The sequence below is a fragment of the Crinia signifera genome, chromosome 7 (genome assembly GCF_055691185.1).
Source record: "Crinia signifera chromosome 7, ASM5569118v1, whole genome shotgun sequence".
NCBI lineage: Eukaryota > Metazoa > Chordata > Amphibia > Anura > Myobatrachidae > Crinia > Crinia signifera.
Genome location: NC_139223.1, coordinates 96,920,114 through 96,939,700, shown reverse-complemented (window position 1 = coordinate 96,939,700; position 19,587 = coordinate 96,920,114). Strand labels below are relative to the sequence as shown.

At 40.7% G+C, this 19,587-nt stretch overlaps 1 protein-coding gene across 4 annotated transcripts in view; it reads right to left on the bottom strand.

The window, feature by feature from the left end:
* VPS16 (VPS16 core subunit of CORVET and HOPS complexes) overlaps nt 1–19,587 on the bottom strand; it is an 827,293-nt gene that overhangs the window by 718,203 nt on the left and 89,503 nt on the right. For all 4 annotated transcript variants that reach the window (XM_083153510.1, XM_083153511.1, XM_083153509.1 and 1 more), the window contains exons 4-6: nt 17,039–17,167; nt 3,009–3,153; nt 2,810–2,925 (exon numbers count right to left, since the gene is read on the bottom strand). In XM_083153510.1, the coding sequence (XP_083009636.1) occupies nt 2,810–2,925; nt 3,009–3,153; nt 17,039–17,167 (390 nt within the window). The remainder of the gene's footprint in view (nt 1–2,809; nt 2,926–3,008; nt 3,154–17,038; nt 17,168–19,587) is intronic.

Genomic DNA, 19,587 nt, shown 5'->3' with positions numbered 1-19,587 from the left:
AGCAGAAAAACGTAAGTGTGCGGCTGAGTATGTTTGTGAAGCCAGTGAAGAAGGGGTTAAGATGGCATCTAAGGTGTCAGACATTTCTGTGACCGCTAGGAGAGCTGTCTGGCTAAAAGCCTGGGAAGCAGATAGTGAACCAAAAAGTCACTGGAAGCACTAGCCTTCAAAGGAGAGCTGTTGTTTGGTTCGGAACTTGAGTCTCTGATCAAGCAGGCTATGGGGGTAAATAATTCCCTGCCTACTGCAGCAGCAAAACAGGGAATCTCAAGGTATGGGGCCTTACGTCCTTCCTTTAGTTCCTCTTTTCAGGAGGGAGCGTCCAACAGAGGGCAGCCCGGTACGGGCAGGTTTCCGTCTGGCAAGGTCCATGGTCCAGGTCCCATTGTGGCACCTTTGTGAAGAAGCAATCTTTTAAAGGGGAGGATAAGTCCTCAGCATGACAGGAAGGAGGCTCCCCGTTCTGGTACCAGAGTGGGGGGGTCGACTCCTGCAGTTTCAGGACACTTGTTCCCGATTCTTAGGTACAGTCTGTAATCTCCCAGGGTTACAGGATCAATCTCAAAGGGGGACCCACCAATTTGCTTTCTCCCAACCCCTTTACCTCAGGAGGCACGCATGAGAAAGGTCCTTGTGGGGGCAGCGGCTTGCCTTCTCCAGAAGGGAGTTGTGGTCACTCTACCCCCGGGGAACATAAAAAGGGATTCTATTCCATTATGTTTCTGGTGCCAAAGCCAGTCTGGTCTTTCAGGTCCATTCTACATTTTAAATCACTGAACAATCATTTGTGGGTAGATCACTTCAGGATGGAGTCCCTAAGGTCGGTGCTCTTAAACATGGAATCAGGGCAATTTTTGGCATCCATAGATATTCAGGTGCATATCTAACACGTGCCTATTTGTACAGAACATCGATCTATGCTGCGTTTCGCCATTGGCTCTCAACATCTTTAGTTTCAGGCTTTCGTTTGGTCTGGCTACTGTGCCGAGGGTCATCACAAAGTTGATGGCTGTCATGGCAGTGGCCCTCAGGTGGAAGGGAATCGTAATCATCCCATACCTAGATGACTTGTTGTTCAAAGTGCCGAGATGTAGCGCGACCACTGGGTAGTGGTGACGCAATTCCTGCAGGAACACAGGTGGATATTGAATATTCAGAAGACCCAATTAGGCTTAACCCAAATACTGCAGTTTTTGGGAGTGGTTCTGGATACCCACCTGCATCGGGTGTTTCTCCCAGAATCCAAGGCCAGAGACATATGTCTGTTGGTCTTATCATTTCTTCACTCCCCAAACCCATCTGTCTGGAAGTGTTTGAAGCTGTTGGGCAAGATGGTGGCCACATTCGGAACACTGCAGTACCCGAGGCTTCATTCAATAATGTTCCAATGAAACATTCTCACCAGTTGTGTAGGATGAAGTAGGCATTTTAATCTGGACTATGCCTGGGCCTAGTCAAATGGTGTGTAGGGGAGCCGCTATGTATCGGGTGAGTCCAAATAACCCTGTTGAGTAATATTAAAGAAGCAAGGGAGAGGATACACAGCGCTTACCTGTGTGTCAAGTGTTGTAAGTGTAGATAGGAAAATTAATGAGGAGATGGTACAAGAGAAAGTGTAAAATATAGTTATTTAATTGGTATTAAAGATCTAGCTAAAAATGGTGGGTATGTATGGAGTCTTAGTAGATACAAGGAATAGGCCAGCGAGGTATCACTCCACAAGGCCTAATGCTAGGTATAAGAGTGTCCTATAATGTCCAACACCTTGATGGCTACCTGAATATTTAATTCTCACCATGGGCCAGATGCACGAAGCTTCAAAGAGTGATAAAATGGACAGTGATAAACAACCAACTCCTGTCTGACATTTTTCAAGCACAGTCTGTGACATGTCAGTTAGAAGCTTGGCTAGTTGTTTATCACTCTCCATTTGATCCCTATTGAAGCTTAGTGCATCTGGCCCCATCTTTAATCCAGATGCCCTTATATCACAGTCTGAATGCACCAGTTCTTTAGACCTGTCTTCTTCAGGATTATCAACTATGCCTGGCTCCGAGTTCTACCAGCATGTATTCCTGGAGGATGCACCATAGGTTGTTCTTATTCATATGCTTCTGGCACTTGACAATCAACAAAATTATGGTTGCAAATGTGAGAAAAATGCTGCTACTATGATGTACGTATGGCTGTCTACAGTGACAGTGCATGCTGTCAGATTCCCTCTCTGTCTGCTTATTTCCAAATGGGCACAAAGGAGTACCTTTTTTTACACTCAGGCATTCATTCACATAGGTGACAATCTTTGTAATCGGCACAAAAATCTTCATTTGCACCGAAGCAAGCAGGCTTTAGATGCATTCTATGACATGCATTCTGGGTGGCATGTTATACTGTACAGTATTAAGCCTTAAAAAGAGATGAAAGTGAGGGTGATAAAGATAAATAAATGTCCAGCCAATCACTTCCTGACATTTTTCAAACACAGCCTATAACATGTCAGTTTGGAGCTGATTGGCTGGACGTTTATCACCCTTTATCACCCTCGCGTTTATCTTTTTAAGGTTTAATGCATCTGCCCCATAGATTGTAAACTCCACTCTGGCAAGGATGGATGTAAATGACAAGTCCCATAGTGTATAGATAAAGATAGTGGATTATGCATACAGATCTGGAAAAAAAAAATATTATTCCCTTAAGAGCATTCTATTCCAGACTGACTGACATACCAGCACACCATTTCTGAATGTGATTTGGCCTGCACCAAATGAAATAATTAAAAATAATGAAATTATAATAGTATTTTACTTACTACAACAGAACAAACTGTATCATCCAAGAGGTACAAATCTTTGCCAATGGCTACTAATATTAACGTCATTCTATCCTGTAAAAGAACTGTCCAACAACAAGGTGTTACTTTAGGACCTGCAAAAAAAATTAACAGGTTCATATTATCCCAAAAACTATAAATCAAATCACTACAAAGCAAATCAGAAAATGCTTATTACCTGGAATTTCAGGGATTCTGCGTAATTTAATTTCTTCAATATTTGACGTGATGATAAATTTCAGTGCGCCTGTTAAAATTGCGATTCCAGTCCTATATTCAGAGTGAAACACCTTTGTTTCCAGAACATGGTTCTGTTTAACTTCCTGAGCAGGAAAAATGGTTTGTTAGAAAAGAGAAGTTCTTCAAGTAATGTACATGCTATAATTTCAATATAAATGTTCTAATAATTAAAAATACACACAAAATAAATAACCTGAAATTACCACAATATATTTTTTTTTCTAAAACAAAGGAACCTACTAACTGGAAGCATCAAAATGTAAAAAAAATGTATTCAGGGGATGCACTCAGGATCCTGATGGTCAAAATCCTGACACTAGAATCCCTATGCTATGGATGTCGCTGGATCCTTGGAGTGTGTATGAAGGATTAGGTTTGGCTGCAGAGAGGATTACAGTAGGTTAAAAGCTCTGTTCCAAGCCAGAGTAGGCGACTGTCCTTCCTGAGCTCACATTAGGATATGACCTATTGGGATGGACTTTGGGGAGCAACAGAGTTGCAGTGAGCATCTTAGACTCCATAGTAAATTGAGGGCAACTGTCAGTAAAGTTCACAAATAATAACATTTAGGTATTTAATCTAGCTCTTGTGTGATTTGGTATGTGAATATTCTTACAATTATGAAATACCAAAGAATTTGTAGTAAGACATTTTAGATCTTTTAGGCCCTTTACTATTTTTAACTGTCCGTTCTTAATCGTCTCCACTTATGTATTATAATATAATATACATATAAATCCCCTAAAACACAATACAAAAATAATAAAAATTATAGAAAAGAAAAATACGAACAAGACAAGGGGGACTAACAAGGGAAAATATACTCTCACTACATTATATTTTTTCTCACTATGTTCCCAATCCAGAACCCATTTTTATTATATTCACCTCTTTATTTTGTTTGCCCGGCTACCTACTATGGTGGAGGAAGATTGTGGCAGACTAACCATGGGGTCCAGATTTCCTTAAATGATATTGATTTCTCCTCCACAATACTGCACATATATTCCATATGGTAAAAATCCCATATTACCTCCTTTATTGCTATTTTGGACGGACTAGTGTCTGCTTTCCAGTGAGTAGCTATTTTTATTTTAACTGCACTGGTCATGAACCAAATAAGTTTTTGTACCGATTTTGTGACCCCTGGTATGTTTTGTGGAAGTACCATTAATTCAAAAAAGCATGGGTATATTAATCCCTGTAACTTGCTGTATTAGGTTATGTATATATTTCCATGTCTCAAGAAATCGAGGGCATTCCCAAAAACTATGAATTAACGTACCTCTTCCTCCACATGTCCGCCAACATTGATCTGTGGCATCTGGGTAAATACATAATAATCTACTACAGATGGAGCGCCTCATTTAACCTACCTATGGCGATTGTATCGCCAGTCCACCATGGCGGGCCACGGCGCGCGGCGTCGCAATACATTTTAAAAGCTTGGTGATTCGCAGTGGCGTCTCCGGATGAGTGCAATACCAGTGATCATCCAACATATGTCACTTTTTGAAATCCTCATTGCGCATGCGTGAAATGTGTGCTGCAGCGTGTGCATGAAGTGACTACAGTATTAAAAAGCTCTGTAGCGCAGGAATTACTTTGCTTCTACTGTACTTTCCAGTAAGCTACAGTACTGTAGATAGAAAGCTCTCATCAGGTGTGTAGGCTAGTGGATAAGCATGCCGCTCTGCATGTTGTACATTAAAGTACAGTTTGATTATTAAAGGGAACTTATTTTTTTCCAACAAATTTACAGTAGGTCAGTTACTGTATATTTAGCACACAAAAACTCCTGCCTCCCTATTAACCTTTCCGTGCGTCTGCATGGCCACAAACGCTAATGCGTCTCAATGTTTTGGTCAAAAGGCACTAGGATGCATCTGAGTGGAAAGTCTAACCACTCTTGTCAAGTGTTGTAAAGTAGTGGATAAGGGTGCCACTCTACAAGTTTTACAGTAGTGATGAGTTGCATTAGGTGGACAATTGGAGGGGGGGGTCTAACTACGGATGCTTGCCGCTTCCCTTCCTGATGTCATCTAAACTACTACTTGTCTCCTCTGTAAGCCAAAAGTCTCCTCTTTCATGTAATACCAGTCTCAAGTCTCTAGGATACAGAGAACCGGAGATATCAGAGTGCAAAGTAGAAACATTTTTCCCAATTGACTAGAATGGACCCGTTAATTCAGACACGAGTCGCTACAGCGTCTTATTAGTGTGGAAGGTATTGTATTCAGCCCTGACCAACCCCCGCCTCCCTTTACAGAGATTGCAATGAAAGAGGCCGATTCAGTCAAACTTGCTGGGGGGAGGCCTTTTACAAACACTGTGCATTACATAGCATTCTCTATGGTTCTTGTGCATGGACTAACACCAAAAGGCTTATATGAAAACAGTTTATTTATGTTTGTCTAGTGCTATTAAATATAAGGTTTGTAAATGTTTCAATTAAAAAAAGAAGAATTATAATAACAATAAAAAAACATTGTTCCTAGAGTAAAAACTCCATAGAGTTTTTCCTATTTGGGCAGTAAATACACTAGCACTTGCTACTCAATAGGACTTTGTTTATTTAGTAGCAAAAACTGCTTTTTTTGTACTCTGCTGTAACAGTTACAGCTATAATTGATAGCAATATAAGTTTAATGGGGACAGATAAAAGCTCCTCCCTAAGTCCTTGGATGCAAAAACACTGTCTGTAGACTCTCTATACAGGATCTCCTATTTGCGGTACTCAGTAGTAATGAGTTGCATTAGGTGGACAATTGGACGGGGCCCTAACTACGGATGCTTGCCGCTTCCCTTCCTGATGTCATATAAACTATTTAGTCTCCTCTTTCATATGATACCAGTCTCAAGTCTCAAAGATACAGAGAACTGGAGACAAGAACGTAAATATTTGTTTAGGATCATTACACTACACAGCCCATTTGCTCGCAGCGAATTTCACGAGCATTTCATTCCGCACGAGCGTCTCATACTGTAAGCATGCTCCGTACAGCGAATGGCAGGATTCCATTGGCACATTACAGTATATCACTCAGGTGCTAGCTTGATGGAGCATTAGCCACCCAGTGATGTCGGATTGTATTGCATGGCGTGCGCCCACGCCCCTTGGCGGACGGCAGCGCAAGAAGAAAATCGGAACACCAGAACCTCCGCCAAGACGAGCTGGCGTCAATATTGAGAGGCGCTCCATCTGTAGGTGTCAGATACCAGCGGGTGTATAACTTATAAGCATTCTCTCTAAAACGGATTGATGGAGATATCAAGATCAGATTTTGTTTGATCCGAACCCATGTCTCACTTGTTTCCTGAGGTCTGCTTCCCAGGCTAATTCATTTGGTGTTCGAGTCTGCTTTCCATTATCTGACAATAGTTGGTAAATTATTGAGATTAAACCACTGGAATTTGCATTTTTCTGACATAAACCTTCCACTTTTGTTTTAACCCGTTCCTTATTTAACTGTTGGACTGATACATAATAACCGCAAATCTGAAAGTACTGATAAAAGCATTAAGATGGAATATCAAATTTTAATTGCAGGTCTGCAAATGTCGGGAAATTACCTGCCTGCTCTAAATCATTAATGAATAATATATTCGTTTTAACACAGTATTTCACAAATTGCCTGTCTTTGCTAACAATAAATTGTGGGTTATCCCAAATAGGGGTCAAAGCCGGAGGAGCAGAAATCAGATAACCTTTATTTAGTTTATCCCATAATGCCAATGTAAATGCAATTATTGGAAAATTCTTTACCTCTATTGGTCTGCGTTTTTTTTGGCAGCCAAAGTAAGGTTGATATGGAATTAAGATGTAAAAGTTTTGATTCCATTTGAACCCACCTATGATTTAATGTGTTTGAATGCCAAAGAACTGTCTGTGCGATATGTGCTGCATAATAGTAAAACTTTGGTACTTCGAGTCCTCCCTCTTTTGTACCATTCTGTAGAGTTTTCAGCCGAACACTTGGTCTCTTTCCTGACCAAAGGAATCGCGTAAACAGATTATGTAAATTTTTTGGATGTTTGATGGTATCATTAGTGCCCATAATTGAAATAGATAAAGAAATCTGGGCAACACATTAATTTTCAGAGCATTTGCTCTGCCTATCCATGAGATATATTGCCCAGACCACCCAGTTAAATCATTTGTAATTTCATTTATCAATTTAGGGTCATTCGCTTCATATAATTGGTGATAGTGTTTCGTAATATTAATTCCTAAGTACTTTAATTGTGATTTTTTTTTTCAATTAAATGAGTAGGTAGCAGATATACTGTCCTTCATTAAAGACGACATGTGAAAGTCCAATACTTCAGTTTTTGCCGTATTAATCTTGAAATTTGAGATTATACTAAATTTGTGAATTATCTCAACAAAGGATTGGATCTGACAGTTTGAGAAGCATGTCATCTGCATACATTGCTGTTTTATATTCCTCAGTGCCTATTTTGATTCCCCCAATTTCCTGATCATTTCTTATTTTAGATGCGAGGGGTTCTATCATAAGTGCAAATATTAGAGGGGATAAGGGACATCCCTGCCTGGTCCTATTTTTATTGTGAAAAAAGGGAGTTTAAATCCATTAATCATGGCTGAAGCTACTGGAGATTTATATAATGATTGAATCCCTGTCAAAAAATTTCCTCCAATTCCATATTTAACTAATATTTGATTCATGTATAGCCAAGACCCTCTATTAAATGCCTTTTCGGCATCCAGGCTCATAATCAAAGCAGGCATCTCTGAACTATTTACGAACTGTATTGCATCCACTACCCTCCTAATGTTTTTAAAAGCTTGCCTCGCTGGTATAAAGCCTACCTGGTCAGGGTGGACCAATAAGGGAATTACTTTTGCTAGGCGATTTGATAAAATTTTCGCAAAAAGTTTCAGATCCGTATTTAATAATGAGATTGGACGGTAGTTACTGCAGAGGGTAGGGTCGCGACCTGGTTTTGGGATAACTTATTTCTGCCGGTTCAAATGAATGACTCTCTAAAATATAATCAAAAAGAGTTTTTAAATGTGGAATTAGAATTTTACTAATTTTTTTATAATATATAGCCGAAAAACCATCTGGTCCAGGGGCGGAGGCATTTTTTAAGGATTTAATTGTTGTCTCAATCTCCTCTATGGAGATTGGATCCTCCAATATTTGCTTCTGAGTCTCAGAGAGCATCGGGAGATTACATGTTGACATAAACTTCTCAAACAGAGTCTTAATATTTCTTCCTACGTGTTAATCAGTATATTATATAGGGTATTATAGAACTCTCTAAAGCTTTGTGACATTCCCTGTGGGTCATAAATTAAATGAATTTGTGTATTTCTTATTGCAAAGATTAGGTCTCGCTGCTTCCACAAACGGTGAGCTAAAAGAAAATCTGCTTGGTCTCCTTTTGAATAGTATTTATATTGGAGCCATTTCATGGGTTTTTCTGCCTTTTTTGAGTAAATCTTATACACTTGACTTTTTAATGTCAAGAGTTTACTATAAGTACTTAGTTTATGATTTATTTGATGACTAATTGTTAGGGTGTTTATCTGTTGTTCAAGATCATTGCAAACTGTATTAACTTTTATTTTTTGAACTCTAGTTAATTGTATGATTTGTCCTCTGATAACTCATTTATGTGCTTCCCATACTATTGCAGGTGACATATCTTCTGTGTTATTTATTTAAAAATATTCTTTCAGCATTTTTTCTATCTGCATAGTATACTCTATTTTTAAGAGAGGCGTGGAGTTGAGTCTCCATCTAAATTCAGAGAGGATTGTATTTTTAGACTTGATCGATATTGTGACTGCCATATGGTCAGACCAGACCACTGGTAACACCCAGGCTTTAACTAAGTCCGGGGTTGAGTTTGCATCTATCAAAAAAAGGTCCAGTCTAGAATAAAGTTTGTGAGGAATAATGCGCATAAGTACGTTCTTTTGGATATAACACTCTCCTTGAATTATACAAATTATTTGAAGTCATAGTTTCTTTAAGCCTTTTTGATTCTTTAACTGTTGTTGTGCTGGGGGGGATTCTTGCTTCTCTATCCCAGTTTAAGTCTGGGATTGCATTAAAATCTCCCCCTATATTTAGTTTTCCTTTTGCTATTTTATTGAGTTGCTTAAAAAAATCTAAATGAAAAGCTTTTTGCTCTTTATTTGGGGCATATACTGAAGCTACCGTAAAGAGACTATTAGCTAATGAAATTACCAGAATATTAAATCGCCCTTTTGGATCTGAATAGGATTGTTCTTCTTTATATATCAATGAATATAATATTATAACAATGAATAGCAATATTTCCGTTCCTTTTTTTTTTTTTTACAAAAGTTGAATAATAATATTTAGGAAATGTTCATGAAGTCATTGCTGGGTGTTGATCTTTAAAGTGTGTTTCTTGTAATAGTAAAATATTTATTTTTTGCTTTTTGAAAAAATGTAATGCCATCGCTCTTTTGCGTGGTAAGTTGAATCCGTTTACGTTCAAGGACATAATTTTTAGCGTCATGGAGTATGTTGATAATGGGTTCTATACATGAGATGTATATACAATTGTATAGCTCTAACCTGATAACACCCGGGGAATAAAACAAAACATTAAAACCAAAAGACAAAGCTTAAAGACTTAATCACACACAAACATAAAAGAAAATGTACGTCTGCACATCTTTGTATCTTAGTCTAACCGTAAATTTAAAAACAAACGGTTATCTACACCTTTCTTGGAAGTTGACCACTTTAGGGAAAACTCCCCAAGAATTAATAATGGGGGAGGGGAAGGTAAAGATTTTTAAAGAGATACATAAACTACCTTATTAATTCCTGGTCTGATTTTGAAAAAAATGTTATTAAGATTTTTATCTTTAAGCAGGGGTCAATTACCTCCACTGAAAATAAAGAAAAGAGAAAAAGAAAAAAATTCCGGTACTTCTGTAGTTTCACAGCGCCAGCATGGCGCCGTGCGTCTGAGTCCCCTTGCGGGGCGCGCTTCGCTTGCCCACGCTGCGGGCTCGGTGGCTCGCTACGCTCGCCACGCTATATAAGATCAACTCCATGCCAACATGGATAGAGGGGGTATGAACTATCCATGTTGGCATAGAGTTAAGTTAGTTTATTTTAGATAGTTTGCCGAGTGTACAAACCAAAAGTAGCCATGCTGGCGCCGTGAAACTACAAAAGTACCAAAATTCCTTCAATATACTGAGTAAGGTACCATTTATTCACAACTTGCTGATACATATATATTTTCCCTTTATTTCTTCTCCCTCCCTCTCTCCTCTCCTTCCTTACATTACCTTCCACATCTGACAGAGCTTCAACAATCTTCTAGAAAGCAAGCATCTACTGTTTATAGTACCCCATATTACTACATTTCTATTTGTCTATGATCTTAATCTAGTTTCCGCTAAAACATATATAGGTACAAAGAAAAAAAAAGGAAAACCCTATTTCTTAACGTGCAGGCAGATTTCTACACTTTAATATTTTGCTATATTTTTCATATTTGTGCTTTCCAGAGCGGGGGGGGGGACCTTTGTGCCCAAAATACAATAATATATGTGAAGTGTATAACCACTTCTTTCTTTCTACCATTGTGTCTTCTCAAGTGATTTCTCTATGCTATTTATGATAGTTCAAAACTATACATGACATAATTTCTATCTTTCCAATTTAACTTTAAAACTGTGAAAAAGTGATTAATAAAGGGGGGGGGGGATAAAAAAAAAAAAAAAAAAAAAACAATTATCTTTTAAACGGTGAAAAAGTGATTCATAAGGGGGGATAGAAAAAAAGTTATTATCTCAGACCCAGTATTTGGCATTTATGTTTACGTAGTAATTTTTTCATCTTCCATTTCTATTATTTGAAGTCATTTTTTAGACCATTCCACCCCAGTCTTTTGACCGTCTCTAACCCGGATTCAGGGTTTCTTTAGGTCTGCTTTCTTCCGTCATATGTGAATTGCAATGAGAAGGGGAAACCCCATCTATATAAGATCTTCTGTTCACATAGAATAATAGTAATTGTTCCCATCTCTCGTCTTTTTCTCATTGTTGTAGGCGCCAGATCTTGAAATATTAATATCATTGAATAGTTGTATTGAATTGTAGGAGTTAATCTACTTGCTTCCAGGATTTTTGTTTTAATATGATCGTAATGTACCTGTATAATTATATCTCTGGGGGGCTGGTCTATCGCTGTTCTCGCTCTTAGTGCTCTATGAGCCCTGTCTAATAGGAATTGATCTTCTTTACAGTCAGGTAAAATTTAAATAAGCTGGTATTGATTGATTGTCTATTGTTTCAGGGACATTACGGATGCCTAGGTTTTGTCTTCTCTACCTATTTTCAAGATCCTCCATTTGATCTTAGTTGAACTATTTCTGTTTTCATCTCTGCAAATTCTTGAGATATTACATCCTGGTAATTACAGATTTTTATCTGTCTTTTGTTCCAACATATCCATCCGCATCCCTAGCGACATGATTTCTGTTTTTAATTCCAATACGGCAGCCTTTAATTCCATCTTAAATGAGTTGGTTATTCTCTGTACCAGAGATTCATATGGGTCTGTGTCCACCAATTGTGATGTCTCTGAGCGAGAAAGAGAGTTTGTGGGGCTCTGGTTCCCTGGTTGTTGATTTGTTTGTTTACTCTTCTTTGAGCTAAAAAATTATGTTTGATCTTGTGCTCGATTCTTACGGTTCTTATTGGACCTTTTTGCTTAGATTTACTGTCCGCTCACAGTTTTTAAGAGTAGCAATTTATCTCCTTTTACTTACTGTAGGTCCCTTTTTTATATTCTTTTTAGTAATCTCTCAATTCAAGGCAGCTTTGCTATCTCTTCATTGTATACCTTATTCCATTCAAAGCCAGTTTAAGCCATTGATAAGGCCAATTTTTTTTTTTACAATCTGGCCATTCTATAGGCCATTTTTGTGGAGTGTCTCTCTCCTCTGTTTTATCTTATTTTCTGTTTCCTCCAGGGTTTAATGTTGCTAGTCTCATGTAATTGTTGCTAACGGTTCTTACTTTATGCAAGTACCTTTATAGTCTTTTATATTCAAATGCCACTTTATATAATCCTCAAATTAACCATTTGAGCCGTGCTATTATCTTTACCTCAGTGCATAGAACCAGTGTGCTCTGGAGTCTGCTGGGGTTGTTCTGTCTAGCCCCTGGTCTCCAGTTTTAACCCAGTTGTTTTCTCTTTTTGTTATTTATAATTTCCTCCAGGTTAAAAATATGAGAAATTTCGGTACTTGTGAGTTATCCGGGCTGCCGATTTTTTGATTGTATGCCTTAAGTTAAGGCATACAATCAGATCCGATGCGATGCGATATCGCATCGCATCGCATGCGACCATCAGATGCGATGACCCGATTTTTCCATAGGAATCAATGTTAAAATGGACTGAGTCCATTTTAACATGGAATTCAATGGGAAAAAGGGGTCCTTTTCATACCCCTACTATCCAAGTGGGCATGGAGTTGGATATAAACCTGTGGCGAGCGTAGCGAGCCACCGAGCCCGAAGCGTGGCGAGCGAAGCGAGCCCCGCGAGGAGACGGTATTCTGTGTCCCCTCGCGGGGCTCGCCACGCTTCGGGCTCGGTGGCTCGCTACGCTCGCCACAGGTTTATATCCAACTCCATGCCCACTAGGCGTATGAAAAGAACCCCTTTTTCCCATTGAATTCCATGTTAAAATGGACTCAGTCCATTTTAACATTAATTCCTATGGAAAAATCGGGGCATCGCATCGCATCCGATGGTCGCATGCGATGCGATGTGCCCGATCCGACCCGATTTAGAAATCGGCAGCCCGGATAACTCACAAGTACCGAAATTTCAACTCACCCCTAGATTTTATAGGGACTCCTAAGGATTGAGGAACCCATCTATCCATGGCAAACGTCCCCAATTACCTACGGCAAACGTATTTGAGATGCTGCCATAGTAACGCAAGCAAGGTACAGTGATCTGTGTAATTTGAATAGGAATCCCGTGTACCCATTACACAATGAGAGGATCCTGTCAGCAGATCCGTGACACGGGGCTAACCATTACACTGGATCCACTTGCTGATTCTTACCTTCTCATTACATCTCCTTTAATTTCACACAACACTACACTACTGTTAGTGGAACTTCCGGGCGTGTCCGGTATGTGTACGCAGCAGTATGTGTTATCATGACAACCGTGACGCGATTGGGGGCGAAACTACGCCCCATACATGCGATCACGTGACCCCCAAGGGTTTAATGTTGCTAGTCTCATGTAATTGTTGCTAACGGTTCTTACTTTATGCAAGTACCTTTATAGTCTTTTATATTCAAATGCCACTTTATATAATCCTCAAATTAACCATTTGAGCCGTGCTATTATCTTTACCTCAGTGCATAGAACCAGTGTGCTCTGGAGTCTGCTGGGGTTGTTCTGTCTAGCCCCTGGTCTCCAGTTTTAACCCAGTTGTTTTCTCTTTTTGTTATTTATAATTTCCTCCAGGTTAAAAATATGAGAAATTTCGGTACTTGTGAGTTATCCGGGCTGCCGATTTTTTGATTGTATGCCTTAAGTTAAGGCATACAATCAGATCCGATGCGATGCGATATCGCATCGCATCGCATGCGACCATCAGATGCGATGACCCGATTTTTCCATAGGAATCAATGTTAAAATGGACTGAGTCCATTTTAACATGGAATTCAATGGGAAAAAGGGGTCCTTTTCATACCCCTACTATCCAAGTGGGCATGGAGTTGGATATAAACCTGTGGCGAGCGTAGCGAGCCACCGAGCCCGAAGCGTGGCGAGCGAAGCGAGCCCCGCGAGGAGACGGTATTCTGTGTCCCCTCGCGGGGCTCGCCACGCTTCGGGCTCGGTGGCTCGCTACGCTCGCCACAGGTTTATATCCAACTCCATGCCCACTAGGCGTATGAAAAGAACCCCTTTTTCCCATTGAATTCCATGTTAAAATGGACTCAGTCCATTTTAACATTAATTCCTATGGAAAAATCGGGGCATCGCATCGCATCCGATGGTCGCATGCGATGCGATGTGCCCGATCCGACCCGATTTAGAAATCGGCAGCCCGGATAACTCACAAGTACCGAAATTTCAACTCACCCCTAGATTTTATAGGGACTCCTAAGGATTGAGGAACCCATCTATCCATGGCAAACGTCCCCAATTACCTACGGCAAACGTATTTGAGATGCTGCCATAGTAACGCAAGCAAGGTACAGTGATCTGTGTAATTTGAATAGGAATCCCGTGTACCCATTACACAATGAGAGGATCCTTTCAGCAGATCCGTGACACGGTGCTAACCATTACACTGGATCCACTTGCTGATTCTTACCTTCTCATTACATCTCCTTTAATTTCACACAACACTACACTACTGTTAGTGGAACTTCCGGGCGTGTCCGGTATGTGTACGCAGCAGTATGTGTTATCATGACAACCGTGACGCGATTGGGGGCGAAACTACGCCCCATACATGCGATCACGTGACCCCCAAAGCGCGATGATTCGCCGGGGGGATGAGCCCCTAAAACAGCACCAATAAGGAAGAGGCCACAGTTGACTCCCACCCAGTCACCATGACTACCGCGACGCGAGCGAAACTACGCCCACCAATAAGGAATAGGCCACAGTTGACTCACATCCAGACACCATGACGACCGCGACGTGAGCGCGGCAACATCAGGGACACAATGACATATCCCCGGGTGCGTGATTACACGTACCTATGATGCGCCCTTACCCCTATGCGATTGGCTGATATAGATCACACACGCTGGAGGCGTGTCATGCGTTCGGAGCCGCGATTGGATCCAAAATTACACTATGGGGTATTTAAACCCTCACAGAAATACAGGCAGGTTGGCCCTGAAGAAGCTAAACTGTGAACGCATGCCGGCTAGCGGTGCGCAGGCAGTTGTGCTGTTTTGTTATTTTCTTTATACTGTATTTTGATTGATGTACTGTAGTTTGATGTCTTGGAAGCCCTTGTAAGGGCTACAACCCACACTTGTGCCGCAGTGAGAACACCCCACATTTTGGAGCAATCTCTGGTGGCTGTGTTTCCATTGATCTATTGACAGGGATACACCCCACCTTAGAGTTTGCACAAACAGCTGTTCCTATTGTTGCCACTGTCTCTAGGTCTGTTGGGGTTGAGGTCTCTGTGATATTCCTACAGAGTAAACACCCCATCAGAGACATACTTGGCACAGCTAGAAGGTGACTGATTTACCACACACACAGCACCTCATATCCCAGTGTCAGAGGCGATACATTTGTGTGTGATGTTCTGACAATATGTGGAGCAACTAGAGGTCTGCTGACCCAGTTCCTCCTGGCACCCAACAGTTCTGTTAGCAGCTGGAGATTGTAGATCCACCGCACGGACGTGGGCAGCCACACACTGTACAATCACCACACGCCATAATTAACAGCATTCAGCTACACCTGCCTGTCACCTTTGTTTTAAACTGTGTTATCCCACCTTTGTATGTTATATATGTTATTTAATATCGCAGCCTTTTAGAAAATATCAAAAAAAGGTTATATTTTACTTTCTTTTTTGTGGTGCACCCACAATAGGACACTCTTTTTCCTCTCTTTCTCCTCATGCTCTCAAATATAGTGTCCAGAGGTAGCACACCCCTGTCCATATAGTTAATAAACAATCGAAGTACTATTTCAGGGGTCCATCTAATTTTAAGTCTTGTGCGACTGACCAAAAACCCCCTCGTTTCCCTCTAAATATAAAAGAATCAATGCCTCAAATTTGAATTACATAGAAGTTCTGAAGCCACACTGATTTCAAGCCACATTTAGCCTTTAATTAACAGTATATATGCCAGCCTATGTGTGTTTTATGGTGTTTGTCTTGTAATGTCTAAAATTATGTGAATATGAATTGCACAATTGATATGTTTTTTATGAATTAATTGTTTCATAAATTCTTACATTGTTTAAGACAGGGGTGTCCAAACTTTGAGACAAGGGCCAGATTTGGTGAGGTGAAAATGTGTGAGGGCCGACCAATCAGCCTGACATTCTTTGAATCATTAATTACATCAGAACTCTGCCCCCATTCACTTTATGTCCCCAAGCGTGCCCCCATTCACTGTATGTCCCCCAGCCTGCCCCTTCACTGTGTATTCACCTGCCTGCCCCCTCCTCTGTATTTCCTCCAGCCTGCCCCCATTCACTGTATGTCCTCCACTCTGACCCCTTCACATTATATTCCCCTGCCTGAAATCCTTCTCTGTATGCCCCCCAGCCTGTCCCTCCTTCACTGTATGCCCCCCATTCACTGTATGTTCCCCACTCTGCACCCATTCACTCTGTCCTGTAGCTTGCCCCCCCCCCTTCTCTGAATGTTCTCAGGGGTTGGACGCTCACTCTGCCGAAAACCGCCAAACATCTCACTGTGGCGGCCGGCACCTCCTAACTGCTGCAGACAGCAAGGTAAAGGTGTGCTCGCGGGGACCCCACCTTTAGTGTCCTGTGCATCCTGCATCTGATGCTCCGCCCGCTTCTGGCTGGAGGCTGCGGGCCACTTGAAATGATGGCACGGGCCGCAATTGGCCCCCAGGCTGGACTTTGGACATGCCTGGTTTAAGATATTGAATTTATTGTTTATTACTGAACACAACAGCGCCCCTTAAAGTACCAGCGACTTTAGGTTGTTGATGCAATATATACATTATTACCGTTCAGACTGAGAGACACATCCTCGTTAAGGGGCAGCAGTGCTCAGTTTTTCTATATTATTAATTTATTTGAACCAGCGCTCCTATGTGATCCTAGGGTTACTACCTTCTTTTTCCATTGTAGATTTTAGCCATATACTGTACAATAACATAAAGTAAATGGTCTCATTCACACCTTTATACAATACAATGAAATTAGTGAATAAAAGGTGAACATGTACCTACATTTCCCATGGAGAAACAGCGTTTGAATGCACAAAATATGTCGTATAGTAATACAGTTCCATCTTCCTGAATACATAGTAAGTCTTCAGAAACAGTCCACCCTAGATGTACAACCTGTCCACTCTTCCACTACAAAAGAAAATAAAAAAGTTATAGGGCATTTATTTTCAAAACATAAGACCTATGGATAAGCATGAGATAGAAGTCAAGAGTGCTAGATAGCCTGTAACCATACAAAGAATTGAAATACAATCAAAAATGTACAATTATTAAACAAAATGCTGTCAAATTAATACAGGCATCCCTATAATTTATTACAAAACTACTGTATATGCTGAAAATTGTTTACATTTAAAAAAAAATGTGAATAAGGTTTACAGTACGGAAGTCATGTACAAATACAAATGGCAAAAAAACTCCATGCTTAAGAACACTGTGAGATTCTGGCTATTGACAATTTTGACTATGGAATTTCCCCTTGAAGTGCATAGATCAATTTTGATTATATGCACTTGCAATTTTGACTATATTAACTTGCGATTTGGACTATGGCCAAATACACCAAGTGTGACATAGTCAAATAAGCCCTACCTGCAAAGATCTGTATCACGAGAAGTATAAACAATGTGATTTTGTATGTAAGTAAAATGTATCAGAAGACTTTAGACAGGTAACCAACCTAAATAGACAAATACACACAAGAATAGCCTTACATGTGCTTAAGGTAAAGTCCAATGGATCTGAGAATCAGATATCTGATCTTCTTAAATCATAAGTTCACAATTCTCTCAGTCAGTGTTCAAAGATGATGACATTTAAAAACAAAATTGAAATCCTAGTATTGCAATTACAGTATTTACTTTTAGTTATGCAAATGGGTGCTATAGGATGTGATATTCCAATTCAAGGTACCGGATTCCCAAAGGTTCATGTGTATGGGTGTTCACATTTTGAGAATAATTATTTTAATTTGAGGGCACTTTTTCTCACTAGTCAGTACTGTCATGGGCACCAGGTTTGCACCCAGCTATGTGACTCTCTTTATGTCCAGATGGGAAGAATCCTATGTCTCAGCAAGACATGGCTGGAGCGCAAACCTGGTGCACTGGTGGTGGTATATAGATGACATTTTATTTATTTGGTGGGGTGATGAAGAGTCTTGAACAATTCTGCTCTTATTTTAATGAAAACCTTTCAAACATGGTTATAAAATTTTGCATCAGCAACAAATCTGTTCAGCTTTTGGACAAAGATCAAAATTATTGATGGGAAAATAGTGACAAGCAATTTCACCAAACCAACAGATTGCAATACTTATATTAATAAGGATTGTAACCACCTTCCTACTTGGAAAAAAGAATGTTTGTTCTAAAATAAAATGTAAACAAGAAACAAAAATGGTGAACAATTTTGTTGCAAAGGAATATCAAAGTACGGATTTAGTGAAAATTGTAGAAGTAGGTCAAATAAGTAGAAGTACCTTATTATCTGACAATAAGAAACAAAAGAACCACCAAATTAATAGATACATTGGGTGACATTTTATAGAATGCGATTTTATCGCACGTTTTGTAAATGCACCGTATCGCCGCACATCGCACTTTTTAATTTTGCATTTTTTCCTGTGTAATTCGCATATTTAATGCGTTGCGAATTTGCGGCTAAAAAGTGCGATAAAGTGCGAAGAGATGCGATATTATGACACATAAAAGTGCGATTTGTCCCGCCGGTCATGTGCGAGTTTAGGGCCAACCGGAGAGCGAATTACAAAACTGCCTCCACATGACAAATAACTCCCTAACCAATAGCCCACCTAAGTCCCCCTCCATTATGCATCACAGCCCCTATATAAAGGGGCACTGGTGCCACTTTAATCTTTGATAGGGAGTAAGGAGATGGATAGGAGGTATGCTTGGCAGAGGAAGAGTGGCAAGTGGTGGTGGCAGAGGGAGCAGTGGCCCACAGACAGGCAGCAGCAGTGCAAGAGGAGCCAGGGGGAGAGGCACCAGAGGAATGCTGACACCCAGCACATTCAGAGGGAGAGGCAGCAGTGTGGCAGGCAGCATGGCCACAGCAAGGCCAGGCCCAGCCCGGACCCTGGAGGAGCAGGCCCAGCTGGAGGAGGTGGAGGATCCGCTTGCATCCCCATCCCATACCCTAACACAGGACATCTTCACTACACAGTCCCAGGAGGAGCTGCAGGAGGGCCACATCTCTGACCTCGACTGGCCTGAGGTGGATGAAGAAGGAGGTGAGGAGGAGGTGAGGAGGAGGCAGCTAAGACTGGCCTGGAGGAGGAGGGGGACATGGCCATAGAGGAGCTGGAGGAGGAGGTAGAAAGTGACCCCACCCTAAGTGGCCGGAAGGTGCATTTTTCCTTTGAAGAAAATGCCACACTAGTCAGGGCAATTATCCCTGTATATGACCGGCTGCTAGGCAAACATAGCAACCAAAACTCTGCACTGCGCAAGAGGGCCATGTGGAATGCCATAACACAGGCGGTCAACACAGTCAACAGAGTCAGCAACCATAAACGTATCATCAGAAAT